At 40.8% G+C, this 22,479-nt stretch overlaps 1 protein-coding gene across 5 annotated transcripts in view; it reads right to left on the reverse strand.

The window, feature by feature from the left end:
* The window catches only part of TRIM9 (tripartite motif containing 9), a 121,552-nt gene extending 103,592 nt beyond the window's left edge, over nt 1-17,960 (reverse strand). For all 5 annotated transcript variants that reach the window (XM_064365867.1, XM_064365866.1, XM_012451066.2 and 2 more), the window contains exon 1: nt 16,985-17,960. In XM_064365867.1, the coding sequence (XP_064221937.1) occupies nt 16,985-17,806 (822 nt within the window). In that variant the 5' untranslated portion in view covers nt 17,807-17,960. The remainder of the gene's footprint in view (nt 1-16,984) is intronic.
* Between the last annotated feature and the right edge of the window lie 4,519 nt (nt 17,961-22,479).

Below are 22,479 nucleotides of genomic sequence, written 5' to 3' on the forward strand. Positions count from 1 at the left end.
ATAAAAAATATCTCGACCCAGCGAGGTGGCTCACACCTGTAATCCCAGCACTTTGGAAGGCCGAGGCGGGTGGATCACAAGGTCAGGAGATCGAGACCATCCTGGCTAACATGATGAAACCCCATCTCTACTAAAAATACAGAAAAATTTGCGGGGCGTGGTGGCGCACGCCTGTAGTCCCAGCTACTCGGGAGGCTGAGGCAGGAGAATTGCTTCAACTGAGGAGGCAGAGATTGCAGTGAGGCGGAGATCGCCCCACTGCACTCCAGCCTTGGTGACAGAGCAAGACTCCATCTCAAAAATATATATATATCTAGGACATTTAAAATCCAATCTAGTTTATACACAAAGTTTTCAAGAACTAATAACCACTGAGGGCTATATTTCAGAAGCACTCATCTGCACTCCTGTCCACCTGTTTTTCCCATTTTTGCTGCTCTCCTTGAAGTCATGGGCTGAATTCTTTTCAGACTTCCAGACGTGAGTGAGAGTCAGAAGGTAAAACGGAATTAAAAATGGCAGTGGGGATGCCTGGGCTGCCCTACTTCTCAAAACTTCCCAAGAAGGGTGTGGGTCTGATCGATCTGAATTTCTCATTGCTCTTGGCCACCTTCTGACTAATCCAACTTCTATCTTTGTTTAGTATAAAACCCACTGAATGCAAAAAAATCTCTCCTGGGCTCTCTGGTCAGAGAACATACAACTTGAAAGGCAATTATGCAGGAATTCAACAAATGTTTCATTAATACACTTTTATTTATTATTTTATCTTTTTTTTTTTCACTGCTGTATTCCCAATACAAGATTACTGGAGCACCAATACAAATTGTTAAATGATCTTTGAATAATAAAAGCTATTGTTATTAAATACCTGTGAATGCCAGGCAACTTTTCAAAGACAATCTCTTTGAGCCTGCTCTACAACTATAGGAGGTGGTGTGTTGCCTGTTTCACAGATGAGGAAACTGAGGTACTGATGGGTCAAATACCTTACCAAAGACATACTCAAGAGTAAGAAGGTGAGGTTTTCAGGCTCCAAAGCCTGGGTTCTTTCTCAGAATGTACTGGTCCCCCTTTTCCAAAGAACAATAGTTCCTCAAGTTCAGTGGTAACTCTAAGGGACTGTCAACCCCTTGCTAGAGATTTTGTCTCCCGGACCTCCTTTTCCTCCTTTCCTTCATCTTCACCTGCTCTGTGAAAGACACTATGTCTTAGGCTGCCTGACTTTCCCTCATTCCCAGGGGAGAGACTCACATGTGAGGGGAAGCAGCTGTAAGCATTTCAGCTGTCCTCTCCATGCTTTAGGTAGCCTGCTATCTGTATAGATACACAATCATAATAAAAACTTAAGATTATTAGAAAAGGCTTTATCATACATTCATTCTGTCATCCAGTTCTCATCACCACCCTGGGTATAGTCAGAAATTACTATAGATTGAATGTACAACATGAGGGCTATAGTTAATACTGTATTGTACTAGGGATTTTTGTCAAATAAGTAGATTTTAGCTGCTCTTGTCACACACCAAAAAGTAACTATGTGAGATGATAGACATGTTCGTCTGCTTTACCCTAATAACCATTTTTCTGTCTGTATCCCATAACATCATGTTGTAAACCTCAACTCTGCACAATACAATTTATTTTAAAGTAAAACAAAATAAAAATGCTCTTGTTTAATTTTTGATGGCTATTTAACAACAATCTTTTGTACATATAGTTTCAGAAAACTTAATAATAGACAAAATCCAAAAGCCATAATAACATGCAAATTAAATAATGTGAATGGAAAATTGATGACTTTGTTCTCATAAAAGGGAATAGAAGACTTTAAGGAGTGATTCTATAATAATAATTGAACTATTTGGCTCTACTCAGAAGAGAATAATTGGCCAATCTTTGACTAGCCTCCAAATTGAATAATAATCTCTGACCTTTGAATTCACTCCTTCCCTGTTTTACAGATGGAATTTATAAATTATTCTTTACTTCCTGCCCTCAATGTAAGTAGAACTTCCAGGTTCTACTAAGTATCTGTCCTATTTCATTTCCGTGGTGGCTGTATGTCAATGGATTCTGTGTTTACACATAGTTTAATCATTTTATGGCATGTTTCAAAAGAAAAGAATTATGTGAGTACATTTTTTATATAGCCCAGATGTGTATGTTGTAATCTTATTTTAACATTACAGGTTATTGGCCAAGTGCATTACAATAATCTGTTGTTAGGATCAGTGCCAGCCCTAAAGCTGCTACATTTGAGGTATAATTCAAGGAGCTGCCAGCACTGGGCTCTTCACTGGGAATGATGCCAGGGCTGGGAAAGTCAATGTCAGGCTGGAGGTAAAGGATGCACATACCAGGTGGGCTAGGCAGAGAGACTTCCTCAGTTTGTGGTCAATGATCTAGAGCTAGATGAAAAGACTGTATACAATGGTCAGAACAAGTCATACAGATGACCAGGAGGGTAGGCACACACCTTGGAACCAAAGCCGTGATTGCAGACAGGAAGGCAGAAACCAGAAGATACACAGGAGACTGTGGAGGTGGAAGGAAGGAGTGGAGAGTGCTAGTGGTAAGATGCCAAAGAAGCTAGAAAGCTAGCATGTAGTGCAAACAAATGGGGAGAGGAACATTTTGCCTCATCCCAGAAACTTCTTTTGTGCTTTCTGCTAGGGCAGGAGCCAACCAGACAGCCAATCCAAGGGGATGGTCATACTGCTATCTGTTTTCTGTGTGAGAGGCATAGCAAAACCTAATATCAAAAATATTTTTTCTTTTTTAGACTTGTGGAAATTCCTACCAATAGATTGATCTTTGGGGCAAAGGTAATATCTGTTGAAAGCCAATGTTAAAAAAAAAAAAAGAATATATTACTTATAATGAGGGAACATTAATTTAATAGTATAGACATATATAATTTCCCCTTAGAAAGAGAAGACAAAGTTAATGTAAACTGTGATAGTTGTAATACGAGATATAGAAAAAAAATGTGATTATGGGTGTCTGAGGGCATGAAGAGTCCCCAAAAGGGAGAACAGGTGTTTCCATTGAGATTCACTGAACACACACACACACACACACACACACACACACACACACCCCTAGAGAGAAAGAGAGAGAGAGAGAGAGAGAGAGAGAGAGAGAGAGAGAGAGAACAACTAAAAAATCTGTTTTCAGATGTTAAGAATTCTCAATCTAAATAATAAAGAAAACAAGGGTGTTTTGGCAATATGTACTGTATCACTTGGGTGATTTAATGTTCTGGGATTTTTCTAACTTTGAAGATGGTTGAGCAAATGATCTTCAAGATCCAGTGTCTCAATGCTATCCATTTATACCTCTCAAATGTAAGGGAAGAACCCACCTTTTTGACACCCGAAAGTGACTTTTTAAAATACTGCCATGGTAACCCTTAGTAACACAAGCCACAGACCACAAGAACCTTATAATATTAGACTGAGGTGGACTCCATTTCCAAAGCCAGGAGAAGTGGAAGTTGGGTAAGGAGGAGGAGGAACAGCTGCTATATCCAGGGACCCTGATAAAGAAATGATTTCCTCCTCCTGCTTTTGGACTTTTCCATGTTTCCTGTTTTTCAAAGCCAATCCAGATGGACTTTATCCAAGTTCTATCCCAGAATTGGCTTATTTTGAGATATCATGCAAAGAATTTGCAATAGGTCCTGATAGGCCAGTCTTGATAAGATTTCCTCCCATGCAGGTCTGTGTCTGCTTTTTTCCTCCTGTGAGTATCTGAGAATTGAGAGGCTCATATCTATGTCACTTCCATTTTAAAAGTGAATAAGTATCCAGCATAAAAAACTATTATAAGTCAGCAATAAAACATAGACAACCCAATTAAATGAGAGAAAAGACTTTAAATAGACATTTCTCTTAAAAAAGAGATAAAATAGCCAATAAACACAGCAAAAGATTCTCAACATCACTAGTCATTAGGGAAATGCAAATCAAAGCTATAAGACTTCACCTCACATCCACTAGAATGGCTATAATAAAAAGGACAGACAATTACAAGTGTTGCTGAGGATGTGGAGAAATTGGAATGCTCATACACTGCTGGTGGGAATGTAAGATGGCACAACTTCTTGGGAAAACAGTTGGACAGTTCCTCAAAATTTTAAATATGGAGTTAGCATATGACTCAACAATTCCACTCCTAGGTATGTACTTCAGTGACCAATTCTCTGACACCAGTAGGCGTTCTGCAAGTCAATCCTATTTGACACAAACTACCAGAGTTAGACTCCACAGGTTTAAAGGATCAGTCCCACAAGACTGGCCTCACTTCAGATTCCAGTTGCCACGTCTGGGTCCCCAGGCTACCTGAACTTCTTTCTGACTTGATTACAAACTCGGGGGATCCCCTTCTCACGTTTGATAATTCACTGGAATGACTCACAGAACTCAGGAGAACACTACTTATATTTACTGGTTTATTATAGAGGATACAACTCAGGAACAGCCAAATGGCAGCGATGCATAGAGTAAGGTACTGGGGAAAGGGTGGCACTTCCATACCCTCTCTGTGTGCCACCTTCCCAGTACCTCCACCTGTTCTCTAACCTGGAAGTTTTCCAAATCTTGTTGTTCAAGAGTTTTTATAGAACTCAATCTCCAGCCACTCTTCTCTCCCTGGGGGTCAGAGGTCAGAGGGTGGCACTGAAAGTTCCCACCCCTAGAACTCACATTTGGTCTTTCCAGTGACCAAAAGATTCTCAACATCAATAGTCATTAGGGAAATGCAAGGGTTTACATTTGGACTTTCTGGTGACCTGCCCCCATCCTGAAGCTACCTGGGGCCCACCCTGAGTCACCTCTGGTCAAAAGATACTTCTAACTCAGGAAATCCCAAGGGTTTTAGGAGCTCTGAGCCAGGAACCAAGGACAAAGACCAAATATAATTTTTACTATATCATGATACTCAAGATAATTGAAAACATGTCCACATAAAAACTTGTACATGAATGTTCATAGCAGCATTATTCGTAACAGCCAAAAAGTGGAAGTAACCTAAATGTCCACCAACTAATGAATGGATAAACAAAATGTGCTACATCCAATACAACAGGATATTATTGGATAATTAGTCATCAAAAAGAATGATGTACTGATGTATGCTACAAGGTGAATGAACTTTAAAAACATTATGCAAAGTAAAAGAAGCTAGATGTAAAAGCCCACATACATTATGATTCCATTTATATGAAATATCCTGATTACACAAATCCACAGAGACAGAAAGTACACTAGTGGTTTCCAGAAGTTGGGGATAGGGTTGAGTGGTGACATAATAGTTGGGGTTTCTTTTTGGGATGATAAAAATATTCTGGAATTATATTGTGTGCTGGTCACACAACTCTGTGAATGAATCTAACAAAAACTATTGCATTACACACTTTAAAAAGGTAAATTTTATGGTATGTGAGTTACATCTCAAAAAAAAGTGATTTGCTGTCCCCATGTAAGAGCAAGCAACCTCAACTTTGTCAGAGGGAGTGTGACCAAAGCTCTGTGTAGGATCTCATCTGTGCAGTAATGGTGGGTATAGTGGGTAAGGCCAGAATATGGAGTCTGGCTCTTTAAGGGGAAAGCTTAGTCTTGGCACTTGTTAACTGTGACTTTAGGTTTCTTGGTTTCTTAGTCTCAGTTTTCTCATCTGTAAAATGAGAATAGTAATGGTTCTTGCCTCATAGAGTTGTGGGAGTTCCCTCAGTTAATGCACAGAAATTACTTAGATCAGTGCCTAGACCACTGTGTACTTAGAATGTAACAGATACCTACATCTTGCTTCCTTCTTTGATAGACTAGAACTTGATAGTTTTCTTCGTGAAGTGAATCTCTGTTTAGTTTTCTAATACCTATGTTTTGAAATATGTGTGGGGTTTAAGTAGTTTATTTAAAATCCTTAGTTTTTAAATTAATTAATTAATTAATAAATTTAGGACAGGGTCTCACTTTGTCACCCAGGCTGCAGTGCATTGGTGTGATCATGGCTCACTGTAATCTCAAACTCCTAGCCTCAAGCGATCCTTCCGCCTCGGAGGATCTTAAGTAGCTGGGACTACAGGCATGCACCACCTCGCCCAGCTAATTAAAAAAAATTTTTTTAGAGACCAGGTCTTGGTATGTTGCCTCTTCTTCCTTGACCTCCCAAAGCACTGCGATTACAGGCACTAGCCACCATGCCAAGCTGAGATCCTTAGTTTTAACTACTTTGCAGCAACATTCTTTGCACGTCTGTGGAGTTAAGATACTTGCATTCTTTGGTTCCTATTCAAAAAGTAAGAAAAGGAAATCTTTGAGTTACAAAATGGAAATTGATAAATTCAGATCTGGGCATCCTGAACTTGAGGGAGTTGAGATACATGTCCAACTTGAGATGCCAGTGAGCTTTAGGGTTCAATGCAAAATGTTTGATTAATGGCTATGACCTTAAAAACAAAAAATGTGAACTTCTGACATTTTGAGATACATTTTCACCAAAATACTATTTAGTGTGGTACAATGGACTTGAGAGTTAAACAGGGCCTAGGTTGAAGCCCTGCCTTTGTCAAGCTGCATGATTCTAGGCCATCAATCAACCCCTTGAAAATAATAATAGCAATCTCAAAATGTTGTGTTAATATCACATCAAATAATGAATGGTAAGTAAACAAGAATTGAGGGTATTCTCAATGCTAGAAAAATTCATTTTCTTTTTAGCTTGATAGTATTCAAAAATATATGTGAAATACTTATGTACTGATTTGACAATTAATACCAAGAGTTTTAGTAAGAGTCTTTATATCTAAATAGCAAGAGCTTACTATCAATTCAAAATTTTCCACACTTTTAAAACATATGTAGTGCCCAGAGCAACCAGAAATCCATGTCGCCATTTTTGAACCCTTGCTTATTGAGCTTGGTGAAGCCAGCCTGGACATTTAGTGTTCGCACAAGTTTCTATGTTCCACATTTCTTGATCCTATTCAATAATGAATAATGTTTTAGTTTCATCAATGATAGATTCAATTCCATAATGACACAAAGTAGTGTGTAAACATCATTCAGCTTCATACTGCATTGATTATGTGCTGAAAGCTGTTTATCATATTTCCTAAGTCTTGGCTAGATGACTGATGGTCAATAAAATCAATAATAACTGCTTGTTAAAAGCACCATAGATTTATCTGTGCCACCTTAGACTTATTAGATTGGATGAAAGTCCAGTTTTACATTTGACTGTATGTGACTAATGCTCTTGGGATAACATTATTCCAAGATAATGGGACAGCATAAGTGACACCATTTTATTCGTTTTATGAAATGATATGCCTTCATGACTGCATTAATATCAGCAGTACTAGGTAATGGACTATGCGTATCTATAGTAAAATCAGCTGTCGGTTATTTGCACTAATGAAAAAAACTAAAGTACAGACAATCAAAAGAGGCAGATTATGTCATAGAGTCATTTGGATGAGCTGGGCTTACAGTGGAGCCTGTGTATATTTGACCAACCAAGATTTTGCTCCCTACAAAATCACAAAGCCTGTTATGAAGACCTGCTCTACAAAGAAAACGTTTAATTCCCCATATTGCCATTTACTCCTCTCTGCAACCCGCTTTGTTCAGAGTTAATAATGCCTTAGACTGATAGTGCAGGTCAGAACAGTGTTATTCTCTCAGGCTGTCCTGGAGCATGGGAATGAGCAATGAATATTTGGTGTCAACAGTTACTTTTTAAAGTGCAGGCTGCAAGCAAAGTAAAAGTGAGAGGAGATGAGCAAAAACCTCAATAAAGCTGAACTGATGCTATCCAGCTAGAAAGTCAGCGTCACAGGAATAAATCAGTGGTGGATGAGAATTAACCATCTATGTGTACTCCTGACAGAAGGTGGCTATTCCCACACCAAAGAACAATGTTTAGTATTCTATTTCCAAAGCCAACTCTTTAAAAGGAAGTTTCTTCTTTGATCAGAACTGTTAGTATAAAACATGCAGTTCTGCTTCTGTGCAAGGCTTATGAAAAACAACTTTATTTGGCAGTGTTTAAATCCATTCTTAAACATCCTCTTCTAGTTAACATATTCCTTTTTATACTTATGGTCAAAGGTGGGTCAGGTTTCTATTCTAAACTGGAATACATGTATTTTCTTTTAACCATATAGGCAAAAGGTACAAGAAAAAATGGAAAATAAACAGATACTTGCTTATAGATTTAAACATATTTTGTGTTTTCAAAAATTGACTTATAAATGTTTAGATCTGTAGAAATAAAGATACTTAAAATGCCTATGGACTTTTATTTTTAAAATCTATTACTTTATGGTTTTTTGGTCTGTAAATTTTGAGATGCATTACTTTGTTAGAAAAGGGACGATGACTCCATGGCCAAGCTGGTAGAATCTTACTGCCTATCTGTTACTCAGTTCTGACAGAGAGGCAGGATGAACCCCTACAAGGTAATCAGGCCTGTACCTCCAATGATCTGGTCTGTGGAATATTCAACGTACTTGTCACCTCTTTCCTCCTGCACCATATTTTCTTCTCTAAATTTATTTTGTCACAAGGAAACTTAGGAGAAAAATGACTCAATTTCTCAGTAATTTTCATACATGAGAACTAAAGGAGTCCAGTTATTTGTTATGTCATTGACGTTTGTAAGTTCATAAAGCTGTGCTTTTATAGGTCATATACTTCCTGGGCTTATCAGAAAGTAGAACAGAACAGCAGCTAAAGATGTGAGCTGTAGAGTCAGACAGCCAGGATTCAAACCCTGGCCCTGCCAATTACAACTGGTGTGACCTCAAAATCTTCCTATGTCCCAGTTTTCTCACAGGAAGATGTGTGGATTATGAAGATTAAATGAGAAAATGCTGTGAAAATCTCAGAGCAGTGCCTGGCATGTAGTAAGTGCCCAGTACATTTTATCAAAAAGTATAAAATACAGGTTTTCAAATTTAATGATTACTGTCAGGCTAATTTGAGAAATTTAAAATACTGGGTTATATTGCTGGTTATTAATCTTCCTCTACTGATTATTTTCTTCATTGAACCAACCTTTATCTAACTTCTACTAAGTATAGAAACAGAGTAAAAGAAGATAGATAAGAAGGCCAGGTGCAGTGGCTCACGCCTGCAATCCCAGCACTTTGGGAGGCCAAGGCAGGTGGATGACCTGAGGTCTAGAGTTCCAGACCAGCCTGCCTAAACATGGTGAAACCCCGTCTCTACAAAAAATTACTTGGGTGTGGTGGCACATGCCTGTAATCCCAGCTACTCAGGAGGCTGAGGCAGGAGAATTGCTTGAACTCGGCAGGTGGAGATTTCGGTGAGCTGAGATCACCGCATTGCACTCCAGCCTGGGCAACAAAAGGGAAACTCCGTCTCAAAAAAAAAAAAAAAAAAAAGATAGGTAAGAAACAGTCTATGGCACTGAGTTGATAGGGTTCAGTGGAAGATTTCTCACAGAAGCAATTATAATACATTGGGAGGATGCTCAGGGTTAGAACACAGATATGGACGCTGTGGAGGAGGGTGAGGTGAACAGGTGATAGGGCTGGGAAGAGAGTCTGGGAACAAACTGTGAAAAGGAAGGGGATTGAGATGACCATATCTGTTTTAGACAATCAGGTACAAGCAGGAATTGAAATCATGGAGTGGATGAGTTTCTTGAGACAGGCGTGTTGAGGAGGGGGGAAAAATAAATATTTATTCATGACTAGAAACTCAAAAAAAGTTTTCTTGCTTTTTCAGCTTAAAATGAATCAGCCAAAATGAAGAAAATTCCTTCTCTGCAGCTCTGTAATAAAAGAGTGTCTGCAATTAAACCCAGCTGGGGTTGCGGGGAGGATGCTGCTGGTGCAGGTGTAACTCTGGTGAGTAGGGGAACAGCATCAGGTTCCTGGTTGGCACGCTGGTCTGGTCTGTGGCTGTGGAGGCTGGCTCATCTCAACTGGGTGTGGCCAGGTTAGTTGGTCTGGTGACCGGAAGGTCTGGTCTAAGAAACTGGGGGAGGGCAAGCCCAGTGGACAGGAAGGGAGGGGCTCTGCGGAGAAGATCAGAGGGTGTCAAGGAGAAAGTAGCTAGGCAGGCAGACAGGATTGTGACTAGATCCGTAGCTAACATGCTGCACTTTAAACCCCCATAGTTTAAAAAGAAGGCAAAACTAGGCAACAAAAGTGAACTGATGTCATGATGATTTCCCTGACAACAGATGCAGTTAGAAAAAAGAAAACTTGCTGTTAAATATATTTTGCTTGGGTTTTCTTGGGTAATCTCACTTGGAGATAGGTCTCAGTTTAGGATAGGGGCCCAGTTTAGGGTTGTGAGAATACCCCAGGGGAGTGTTTTTGGCTTTGAGATGTCCCGTGAATTAGATATGCCGCTTGACAAAACCTAGATGGTCTCTGATAGTGTAGGGATAGGTACACTGTGGTGGCCATTTTATAGAAATTCTTGTTCTAAGATTAAAAATTGACCCCAAATGTCAACATAAAAATATTAGCAAAACCTGGAATGTATTAGACAAGGTACTACTTATTTTACCTTCAGAAGTTGTGCTGTGTTGTCCCCAGAGCAACGTTAAAGTTTTAAGCTTTTAATATTGTCTTTTTCTGCCTACTACAAGTATCTTTAAAACAATTTATTTTTATTTACCAAAGATTAATGAAAAACTCAATTAGACCAGTCATTTGGTATCAAATAAATGAAACCTAAAAGTAGTCAAAAGTAGATTGAAGTGGGTTTTTTTTTATTACATTACATTAATATTCCTCATGCCTAAAATCATTTTTTGAGTTATTTACAATAGAAAGGGGGGCAACATGTATTCCAGTCCATACATATAAATACTACAAAACTTGCATTAATTATTTTTACCTCTTTGACTTTTAATGTTTAAAAAATAAAATAAATTTAACATTTAACATTTGCTTTAAGAATTAACAAGATCTAAGGATAGGTTTGCTGCAGACATTTATCCACAGGCTGGAATTTTAGGGTATTCTAATCTACATAGACAAGAAAGTAATAACAATCACCTCCTTACTAACTTATTCATTAATAACTGCCTGAACTAGAGTACTTCAAACTTGTGTGCCACTCTAAAACAGTTTCCAAAGTTAGACAAATTTGGAAAATGCTACATTGAATCAAGTGGCTTGGTAGGCTGCAGGATGTGTCTATATATGTGTATTGATACAATGTACAATGTGAACTACCAGCAGCCTGTTCAGAATGGAGAGTCTCAAACTTATTTAACTAAAGAAAATTTGTGGGAGCATAGTTTGAGAAATGGTGACCTAGAGTATAGGTAAAACAAAAAGAATTTTGGAGTGCTCATACATAGCCTTCAGAGGTTTTTTTGCCTTTGAAAATAAACACATCAATTATTGGCAGAAGTTTGATTTCAGAACCTTCTTATCTGGCCTAATGTCCTTAAAAGTGTCATCACTACATACGTTGAGTAATTTTGACTTGGTTAAAAATAAAATTTCTCTTAGGCCTCTTTGTGAACAACTTTACAATAAAAATAGCTAAAGAAAACAGCCAAAAGGCTAATAAAAGCTACCCAGTGGTGGATGGGTAGATAGATAGCATTGAATATGATATGATTTCTGCTTCACTGAATCTAAAACTGCCCCTCTATTTGTATTTATGGCATCAGAATGCAGCTTTCTAAGCATAATATTCTAAAGACAATATCTAGGATGAATAAAAATTAGAATCTTCAAAAAAAGTGTTTACATGTGTTAATTCATACACTTTTATAAGTCAGGGCTTCTCAGTTGCAAGTAGCAGGAAACCAACACAAACATACCAAAGCAAAAAAAAAAAAAAAAGGCCCTCAGTGGACACCGACATGAATAAGTAAAAAATTAGATGCTGTTATAATTCACTGAGATTTGTTACTGTAGCATAGTCCAACCTGACTGATACGGAGAGTGATCTTAATTTCTAGCTTTCTAGTTCCATTCTCCTTGTGAGTTGATTTTATTTCACTTCCCATGAAATCCCCTGAGATCACCTAAATGGGTTTCTGATCCTTGCAATCAATAATCCTTGACAAAACTGATAAACAAATGATATTTATTTATAACTATTTGGTTCTTAAACATTTATCATGTAATAGGTTCTATCCTTCTGTATGCCAAAGTTAAATTGTATGCATACTTTGAAAAGTCCATCAACTTGTTTAGGTGAGGGAAGTGCCATTTATTAAACTAATGGTAAGCACAAGTGTTCCCTGTACATTATTCTCATTATACAAGAACAGATGGCTGTGATAATTGCCTCTTACTTTATGCAAACTGTGATTTGACCTGAAACTACAATTAATAGCATCTTTTCATGGCATATACAGGAGAAACAATTTCTGCTACTTTAAACAATATCTTTATTGGAGTATCTGAAAAATAACTGAGCCTTATCAGTTATTTTAGCTTTCTTACAGAAAACCAAAATACTTTGGTTTAATATATAAATCTTTGTGTAGTATTCTTATTTCTTGAGCTTAATTCAACCGAATATTCTCTCTGGACCCATGAGGAAGAGGCTTACTCTTTTAGACCACCTTTCAGAGCAGCTTTGGACTGTACCCTATGCTCTGAAAGGATCCAGAAAAGTACCACAAGTTGGGGGATGAGATTTTTTATGCAGTAATTGTTGACTGGTGAGACACTGACTTCTGTTTTCCATGGATAGTTTATGGTTGTGTTTAACTGAAATTAGTCAATTATAAATATTTAAATTACTTTATCAAAATCCTTTCACAAATACAGTTTTAACTTCCTTACATCTTTGTAGGTAGGAAGTACAGACAAGTGATGAGACTTGCAAAAACTTCCTACAAATAAGTGGCAGTATCGATTCTAGAACCTGGATCCCCCGTTATCTAGTTCTTTCCATTATGCCTGGGTACAGAGAGGAATAACTGTCTTCTCTGTAACAGTCTCCTTAACATCTGTAAAAATGTTTACATGGCACACCGAATGTTCTAATTGTACTAGAAGTAAATCAAAGGAAATGTAAAACCATGAACATCTGCTGCCTGTTACGTTTACCACAGGAATATAAAGACTATACTGTGTTTACTGCTGATATATAGTTAACCAAATATCATTTTGAGTGGCAGTATATAACACATTTTGCTACCTAAATATTTAATGAAATGCCACCATAAAGCTAAGCAGATATTTTTTCTGGGATATTTTGGAAATGAAGGCATATTAACTGACAGTTTATTTTAAAATATTGTTTAAATTGCAAATTTTCACTTATAAAAACAAAGGTAAGAGAAAAATAACATTTGAGACAAGATTAAGAATGAATAGTGTTTAGAAAAGAAAGGAAAAGAAAATCTTTGCTCAGTAGCATGAACACAAAAGAATCATTACAAATATATTACTGATTCAGTGACTTCTTTTTTTATTTCGAGATAGAGTCTCGCTCTGTCACCCAGGCTGGAGTGCAGTGGTGAGATCTTGGCTCACTGCAACCTCTGCCTCCCAGGTTCAAGTGATTCTCCTGCTTCAGCTACCCAAGTAGCTGGGATTACAGGCATACGCCACCACGCCTAGCTAATTTTTGTATTTTCAGTAGAGATGGGGTCTCAACATGTTGGCCAGGCTGGTCTTAAATTCCTGGCATCAAGAGAGCTGCCCGCCTCAGCCTCCCAAAGTGCTGGGATTACACGTGTGATCCACTGTGCCCAGCCCTGATTCGGTGACTATTGAAACACCAAGAATTCAAGGATAACATTAGGATTTAGGAATGAGAACTGCTTAAAATCACAAAGTAATAGTAGTGGTTTCAATTGCCCATTTTAAAGTGTCTACGAAATCACTTTTTGGTGTTATAATTCTTCAACAAGTTGAATAAAGGAATATAGCAAGTACTGATACTAAATAAAAACTGCTACCAGGTATTTGACTTATAAGACCAGTATTTATTATTATTTTTAATGTATTATTATTTTTCATGGATTTCTGAAGGCCACAAATATCTGAAACACATTTTAATCTGGCCAGTTGAAAACTATTTTATTTTGAGACAGTCTTGTCTGTCACCCAGTGACATTTTTAATGCCACTTAAAAAACAAACTTCAGCCATTTTATATCTTGAATGTGTAAGATGATGATTTAAGATATCTTGAATGTGATGTGTAATGATTTATTATATCTTGAATTTGTAAGATGTGGGAAATACTTATCTGCAGGACTTTATCAGTAGAAATGACGAATATGGTAGACTATGAATGAAAACTTTTCAGGTCTAGTAATAATCTGTGTTGATACTTTGGAAACCTAGTTATTATGATTATTTGCTGTCCTATTTTTGCAGGGCTCAGAAATTCTGGCCCATGAGCTTTTGTGGAGATAGAAGTACCATTAACTAAAACATAAACTACATGAGGAAACTGACTGCTAACACATTAACTTCCTTATTAATTCAATAAGGTGGGGGAGTAATGTTTGTTGTTCATCTAACAGATGACAAGTGAATGTTAAAATCTGTCATCCTTCTGTCTTATTTTTTTCTTGGCAGTTTAGTAATCCTCATATTGACTGAACAAAAATTATGCCTACTTACTGTTTTGGAAAAAATGTGCAAAAGATCAGAGAATAAAGTAGTCTTATAGCCTATTTATGCCATATCTCAAAGGTTTTAACACTCTTTTTTTTGGCAGATAGACATCTAAATTTCAACCCAGTCAGCACCAGTGTCTGTCTACTCATAATTTCTAATGCCAATAAAACAAATGGTTTAACATTTCAAATTGACAAGGGGCTTGACAGAGATTTAAAGGTTTCTTTTGGTCTTAATGGATCAAGGAAAGGCTCTCCATCATAAAAAAATAATGTTGTGGTTTAACCATCCTAATTAGCTGTGACTCTTTTTCCAGACAGTGATTAATTTTTTAGTTCCAAGGATACATTGTAGGGCAATTCAACATAGACTATAGTTAGCAGTTTAAAAGTGAAATCTAAATATGAATAAAAAACTGGCTGTGAACTAAAGTTTTGAAAACTTTTAAGACTAAATGTCAATTTCAAAAATTTAAATTCAACTGTTCTAAAAACAGTGGTGTATGCCCAGTTAGGCTTAAATTTGTGCTAAATGAAATCGCCATCAGTACTAATATGATTTAATAGGTTATATGTGAGAATAGAATGACTGCAAACATGGTTCACATTCAACTGGGATAAGGAGTTGAGAAAACTTTCACTGATTGCTGAAAATTATGACTTTTTTTCTTGCTGTGAATAAAATATCAATGTTCCAGCCTTAACTCTGGGGTTGGCCACTTGCAAAAGCTACCCTTTCTAATCTCCAAGGAATGCTGGGAGACTGAGTGAGGCCACAGCTGAGACCTGAACAGCATCGTCACTGCTTTATCTCATCCTTGGGTATGCAACTCAGTGATGTAAAGAAAAGCTCCTTCCAATCATCTTGAATTCCTGCCCTGCCCTCCACAGCCCCAACTAAATGGATCATTTAAAAAGTGAACATCAAATTCATGCACACCTCCTTAAGAGTGGTTCCCTTCCTTCTAAGCAGTGTGGGCATATTATAAGGATCTTCTTTTTCATGAGGCTCATTTCATTTATGTCTGTATGTGTACAGAGAACAATAGATAAATACAAAAATAACATGATAATTAAAATATATAGCATGCCACACAGGGATAAATACTACTGAGGAAAATAAAGCTGAGAAGGAACTACAGGGTGTCTTGGTGGGTGGCATCGCAAAGGTGATATCTGAGCTAAGAGCTGAAGGATGCAGCTAAGTGAGCCACTCAGATCTCAGGTAACTGGGGAAGAGAACTTCAGGCTGAGTGAACACCTAATGCAAAGGACCTGGGGTGGGGAGGTGCCTGATGTCACATGAGGAACAGCAAGAAGCAGTGTAGCTGGAGCAGAGGGAGTAAGTGGAAGGCAATGAGGTCGAGGGGGCCAAAATGGAAGAGGTCATGGAGGTCCTCATAGACCATTCCAAGGAGGGGCTGAGAAGCGTGGAGGGTTTTGAGCAGAGGAGTGGCGCTACCTAACATGTTGCTAAAGCCTCTTTGTGTCTAGCCATGGTGGAAATATCATCAAAAGAGACCGGAAATATAAATCTGGTAACAGGTGTCCCAAAGTTTGCACATATAACTACTGAAAGAGAAAGGGGTTGAATCCTGGAGAAGTGGGTGTGTGGGTAGTTGGGAGGAGGAGATTTCCCTAGGAGATGCACCTGCCTGGCTTCCAGGCCGCGACTGCGCAAACTCCGGTCCCGTCACTCCAGTCCCAGGTCCCAACTCCGGAAGGGTACGGCCCCAAGCCTGCACCTCCCTTTGCCATGGCAACCACTGGCTGCCCCTCCCTTCTGCCTTTTGAGCACGTGGCATCAGGACCTCGCGTTCTCTCCAGCTCGAAAGCCAGGTCTGGCCCAGAGCCGGGCTCATCAGTATTCCGCCCGCGGCGCCCACCCCGCTACCCTTCGCCGTGCCTCACCAGGTGCGTCTATCCAGTAGCTACAGACTCCCGCCGTCCGCGCGACCCCACCGTCCCCACTCCAGACCCTCCCCGGGGCTTCGCAGCCCGCCCTGCCCTCGAGCGTGTCTAACGGCCCTGGGCACTGGCGCTGATCTGCCCAGCTACGCAGCGCTTTCCCAAACACTGGCCGCGGCCACTGGCTGCAGACCCACCGAGGAGAGGGGGCGCCCTGCGTCCCACTCGCAGGCAGCGCGCCCCGAGAGACCCGTTCTAAGGCATCCTTACAACAACTCTCTAGGGGGGATTCAACTTCCCCGTGCGCTGGTTAAGATTCCCCTATGCCTCCTGCAATGCACCAGACCAGGGAGGTAAACATCGAAGGCACCTGCATTGCGCCCCCGCTGGGATGCGCTGTGCGCAAGAGACGGGGACCGTCTGCTGCAAAACCGGATGATAGGAGGCGCAGGGAGTTAGGAGTGGGTTTTCTTAGGACTTACCTTATGTAGTTTCCACATGGCACCCAGAGCCTTGACTTCGTGGCTGGAGTGTTTGCCCTCCTCCAAGCATTGGTAGCACACGGGCATCTTGCACTGCACGCAGTACATGCTGTGGTTCTCCAGCTCGTGGTCTGTGCAGGTGGAGACCTTGCGCGGGCTCAGCCGCCGACTCACACGGCCCTGGGCCGGGGGCACCAGGCGATGCTTGGCTAGGGGCCCCCGGGGCGGATGGCAGCGCAGGCGGCACGGATCGCAGTAGAAGACGTCGCACTGTTCGCACATGACGGTGGCCTCCTTGGGCGCCTTCTCGCAGAGCTGGCACTTGAGGGCCGCGGCTTTGCTCTGCTGGTAGCGGTCAATTACCCCTTCCAGTACGCGATTCTTGGGGAAGCCGCGGAGCCCCCGGTCATCCAGGATGAGGCTGCGGTGACACTGGGGACAGGTGATACAGGAGTTTCGGGGCACCGGGGCCAGGGCCGGTGACAGGTGGGTGGCCGGTGGCGGCATAGCCGGGGGAAACACGCGGACGCCGTTAGGGGACTTCTGGCACGGGGTAGTGGGGGCGCTGGCGAAACCCCCGTAGGAGCCATAGCCGCTGTCCGCCTCGCTGTACAGGCTCATCTTGTCCAGGTCCAGATAGTCATAGTCGGAGACCCCGGAGCCCGAGGCCCGACGGCTCTGGGGGGACTCAGACTCTGGGGTCTGCACCAGGATGTTGCGGGCGCACGCCTGACACAAATTGTGAGAGCAGGGCAGGATGATGGGCTCCCGATAGAAGGAGCCGCACACGGGGCATTTCAACTCCTCTTCCATCTCCTCCATGGGGTCGGGTCTGGGAGGAGGCAGCGGCGGCTGCAGAGGGTGCCTGAGCTGGCGAGGTGGCCGAGGGGCCCGTCTTGTCCAGCACCCTGGCCAGCGGCGGCGGCGCCTTCCCGCGTCGTGCTGGCGTGGACACCCGGAGAAGCGCTAGCTCTGTGAGCCGCAGCCGCGGAGCTGCCGCGCCGCGCGCCAGCCCCGACCGCCCCCTCCTGCCCTCCTAGTCCCGCCCTGGTCCAGGAGTCGCGGCCCATTGGGCGGCGGGTGAGAGATCGAAGCTCTCATTGGCCACCAGACCCGTCCGTCTCCTCGTCTCCGCAGGCCACAGGGGGTTCAGTGGAGTCTGAGGATAGGGGTGTCTTCGCTCGCGGCTGCATGATCTCTGTCTGGAGGGGGCGGCGTGCGGAGGGTAGGGGACCGGGAAGGAGGAATTAGGCGGGATGACTCATCCTCGCCCCGCTTCCTTCCGACCTCCGGTGCAGTCTCCCAGGAGCGGGGGGGCGTGAGAAACCCCTCCCCGCAGCGAGTGGGCTGGCGGAGGGGGCTGGGGCTTCTCGCCAGCGTTTGCGTTTGGCTGTGAGCTCCGCGCCCACCTACCGCGGGCGAGCGCTGCGCAGCTCCGAGGACGCCCCTTCTCTTCCGCTACTGGCAGCCTTCGCAGGCGCCTCACTCGGGCCTAGGCTTCTGCACAGCAGTGGGGCTTTTCTTTCTCCCCGTGAAGCCGCTGACGCCAGGCCCTGGAGGTCCTCCATCGCAGGAGTCTGACGGCGCTGGCGCGAGCCCTGGCAACACTCTTAGCTTTTTTCACCCTGTGTCCCTCGTTTCCTAAAGAGCATGTATAAAGTCGATTTCCTGGTGTCGCCATGAGATTCCACTGGGTAACCCATGGAAAGGCTCAGCATTAGTCAGAATCTACGACCCCTTCGTTTCACGCTTAAATGATAGCTCGGCCCAGAGGCCTCAGTGCCATGGTGTGAACGTGCTTCTTTCCACGGATCCCTCTTCCTCCTCCCAGCTTCCCAAAGCACCTGGCTGAGCTTTCACGAGGCCCGCAGGGCCTTTGGTTCGGTTGAAGCAAGAATAGTTTGACTATTTCTGAGTGCCCGTAGTTTAGTAAAGCTCTGTAAATGAATCGCTGTGTGAATGCGGAGTCTGAGTGTTTGACTCCAAACAGCATTTTTCAACCCCACGTGCCCTGAGCATCTGCCACAGCTTACAGCATGGTGTGCCTTCCTGTTTCCTCCAACGAGGGGCGTGGTGAGGCTGTGGTTGTAGTGTTAGTCCCTGTAAAAAGGAAGGAGGCAGGAAGGAAAGAAGGGAAAGAGGGAGGGAGGGAAGGAGGGAGGAAGGAAGGAAGGCGGGGGGAAGGAAAGGCGGATAGAAGGGAAGAAAGAAGGGAGGGAGGAAGAAGGAAAGGAAAATCTTTTAGTCAAGTAGCATTCTGCGGTAGTAACATTTGAAATAGTACATAGCTGGCTTTTGCTAAGTGATTCATGAAGTAAAAAGGACAAAAACTCTTTGCAAATTCTAGAAATCTTCCCATTTTTCTCTGTCCAGGCAGGAGATAACTTGATTATATATGCAGCTATGTTAATAACTTAAAACTATTGTCCAGAAAAAAAATGGACATTTTATAACCCTGCCTTTGTAGAAATTGTCCAGTAAACTAGGTTATCTTTTCAATACCTTCAGTTGCAATGAGAACAGTAGTTGATCATTGTGTGGGGGAATAAAGTTCCCATTGCTATTTAAAGCCATGTTAATCATAAATGCGATGTGATTTTTTTAAGCTGGCTTTTAACTAGTTGAGACCAGGGCATCCAAAGATATATGTACTCTGTTTACATGCATAGATAAAATTTCTTCAGGTGTGGTTGGAACATTAGCTGCACTTGCAGGATATGCTTAATTTGTAGGTTCCAGGAGAAATTACTTACAATTAATTTAATATAGTATAATTTAATTTAATTGTATTGAAAGTTAATTATTAAGAAAATGTTAGAAAGGAGTGTCCTTTTCTGGTTTTTGTGTGCATTTGACCACAAGTCACAATACCTTGGACAGACAAGGTGAGCAGCTGTTACACTTTGTATGAGTTTGAACTCTGCTTATCAGAGTATATCCTCTAAGAGATCTTCTAATTAGCAGAAAGTTTATGTTAGTTCAGAGTAAAGGATAATCTTAGAGGATGTCTCATGGTGTAATACAGTGTTGGGTTCACAAAAAGAACAACACAGATTTATAATATAGTCAATATAGAAAGATTTGGTCTATTATGAAGTCATTTGAGATGATTTCATTGTTAGATCTGTTTGGTTAGGCATTAGCCAAATCAGTCAATCCTAGGAGAGCTCTTAAAATGACTGTCATTTGTTGAGAGTTCACCCTGTTCCAAACAGGGAGTTTATTTATTTGTATGCATTACTTGGTTAAATTCCTACAATTACAAGAAGAGGTAGGCACAAATATTCCCATTTTACAGATGAGTAAACTGAGGATAAGCAAAGACACTTAAGAACTCAAGGTCAAATATGGTGAAGCTGGGATGGAAACCCAGGCACATATAAGTTTGTTCCTTTGTTCATTCATTCATTCAACAAGTGCTAAGTTCTACCCTCTTCAAGCTTTGCATGTGGTAAGTATCCAAAATGTTCTTTGTTAACTTCTATGATATTCTGCTTACCTTCCCTGAAAGTTTACTTTTTTTTTCCTTTTTTTGGGGGGGTGGGGGAGGGACTAGGGTCTTGCTCTGTTGCCCAGGCTGAAGTGCAGTAGTACAATCTTGGCTCACGGCAACCTCTGCCTCCCAGATTTAAGCGTTTCTTATGCCTCAGCCCCTCAAGTACCTGGGACTACAGGCATGCACCACCATTCCTGGCTAATTTTTTCTTTTTTTTAAGTAGAGAAAGGGTTTTACAACCTGTTGGCCAGGCTGGTCTCAAACTCCTGACCTCAAGTGATCCGTCTGCTTCAGCCTCCTGAAGTGCTGGGATTACAGGCATAAGCCACTGTGCCTGGCCAAAAGTTTACTGTTTTTCTTGAATTCATTTCTTTCTTTCTTTTTTTTGAGACGGGGTTTCAGAATTCATTTCTTTAAAATATTTTTGAAGGCCTTGGAAGATTTCCCTTCACGTTGAACCATTTGGCCATAATATACTTTATAGCCCCCCAATGACATATTTAAAGGGGAATAAAAATTGAAATATAATTGATAATATTACAGAAATATTATACCATTGGGGAAATATCTTCTGTCTTCCAGCTGGTGATCAGTCCATGCCCTGAAGCACAAGGATTGATAGCCCTGTAATTTCATCATTCCTGGGATGACTGCAGATGTTCTCTTTTGTGTAAAGTGCCTAATTATCCTCTGAAACTTACTATTCACCCAAATTATGTTATTTAGCAGTAAGAGAAATTAAATTTAAAATGCTATACCAGCTTTTGCATCTTTTGAAAAAGATAAATGTTTTTCAATGAAAAATTGAGTTGCTTTCCTATTTGCTTTTGACTATAATGCTTGATTATTAACAAAACAGTCTCTGTGAGTCTAAAGAATGAACACAGAGAAGAAAGGTTTTTCTTTCCACATTCTCTCCTAGAGCAGTCTGTCCTTAGTTGGAGGGGGCAAAAATCAGTGAGAAGAGCTGATCTTAGGCTCTAACATTTTAAGATTATCTGATATGTATATAAAAATATTTTATTAAGGTATTTGAATAAGCATCTGCTGCATGTGATTTATAAAGTCCCTCATTTGAAAAGTGATAGATGTGATGTTTCTATTTTTAATAGAAATTCTGAAGAAACTTCTTTTATGGAATAATTTACCCCATTTAGTCCACTAATATTCAATTTTATACTTGTAATATTTTGTACTATCCTTTAATAACATACATTTATATATTGTTGATATCCTTGGGTAATTTTAATTACATGATTATTATAGTGAATTATGAGCTTTTTCCCATTTAGTACTACTGGAAGATGGCCATATTCAAATGCTGTAGTATTTATGATTGTAAGTAATATATTACCTATACTTTGGGAAGGGTAGACTGGAGAATCAGAGAAAATAAAAGATTTAATGAATCCTATATGGAAGTAAGAGAGTTGGAGGATAAATCCGGAAGACCTAACTTGTGAATAATAGAATCTCAGAATGAGGAAATAACACAGGTGAAAGAAAAACCATAGTTGGAAAACATTTCCCTGAACCAAAAAAAGATATAAAATTGCAGATTGAAAGGATTTTAGAATTATAGATGACACTAATGAAAAAACACCCAGTCATACACAGGCACAATTCTTAACTCAGAAAAAAAAGAACATTTTACAAGCTCCCAGAAAGAACAACTTAATTGTAAAGAAAAAAGAATCAGATTGGCATTGAACTTCTTTCTGCAACCTTACAAGTGAAATTATGTGAAACAAATTCTACAGCCCACTAAAAGTAAAAGAAGTCACCCTGTCATAGTCCATTTTTGCTGCTATAACAGAACACCACAGACCAGATAATTTAAGAAACAGAAATATATTGGCTTATGGTTCTGGAGGCTGGGAAGGCCCAGATCAAGACACTGGCATCTGGTGAGTGCCTTCTTGTTGCACCATCCCATGGTGGAAGGGCAGAGAGAGGGCAAGATACAGAGCAAGAGGAGACTGAACTTGTCCTTTTAAAT

This window comes from Aotus nancymaae, unplaced genomic scaffold (genome assembly GCF_030222135.1).
Source record: "Aotus nancymaae isolate 86718 unplaced genomic scaffold, 86718_ANA_hifiasm-v0.15.2.pri h1tg000062l, whole genome shotgun sequence".
Lineage (NCBI taxonomy): Eukaryota > Metazoa > Chordata > Mammalia > Primates > Aotidae > Aotus > Aotus nancymaae.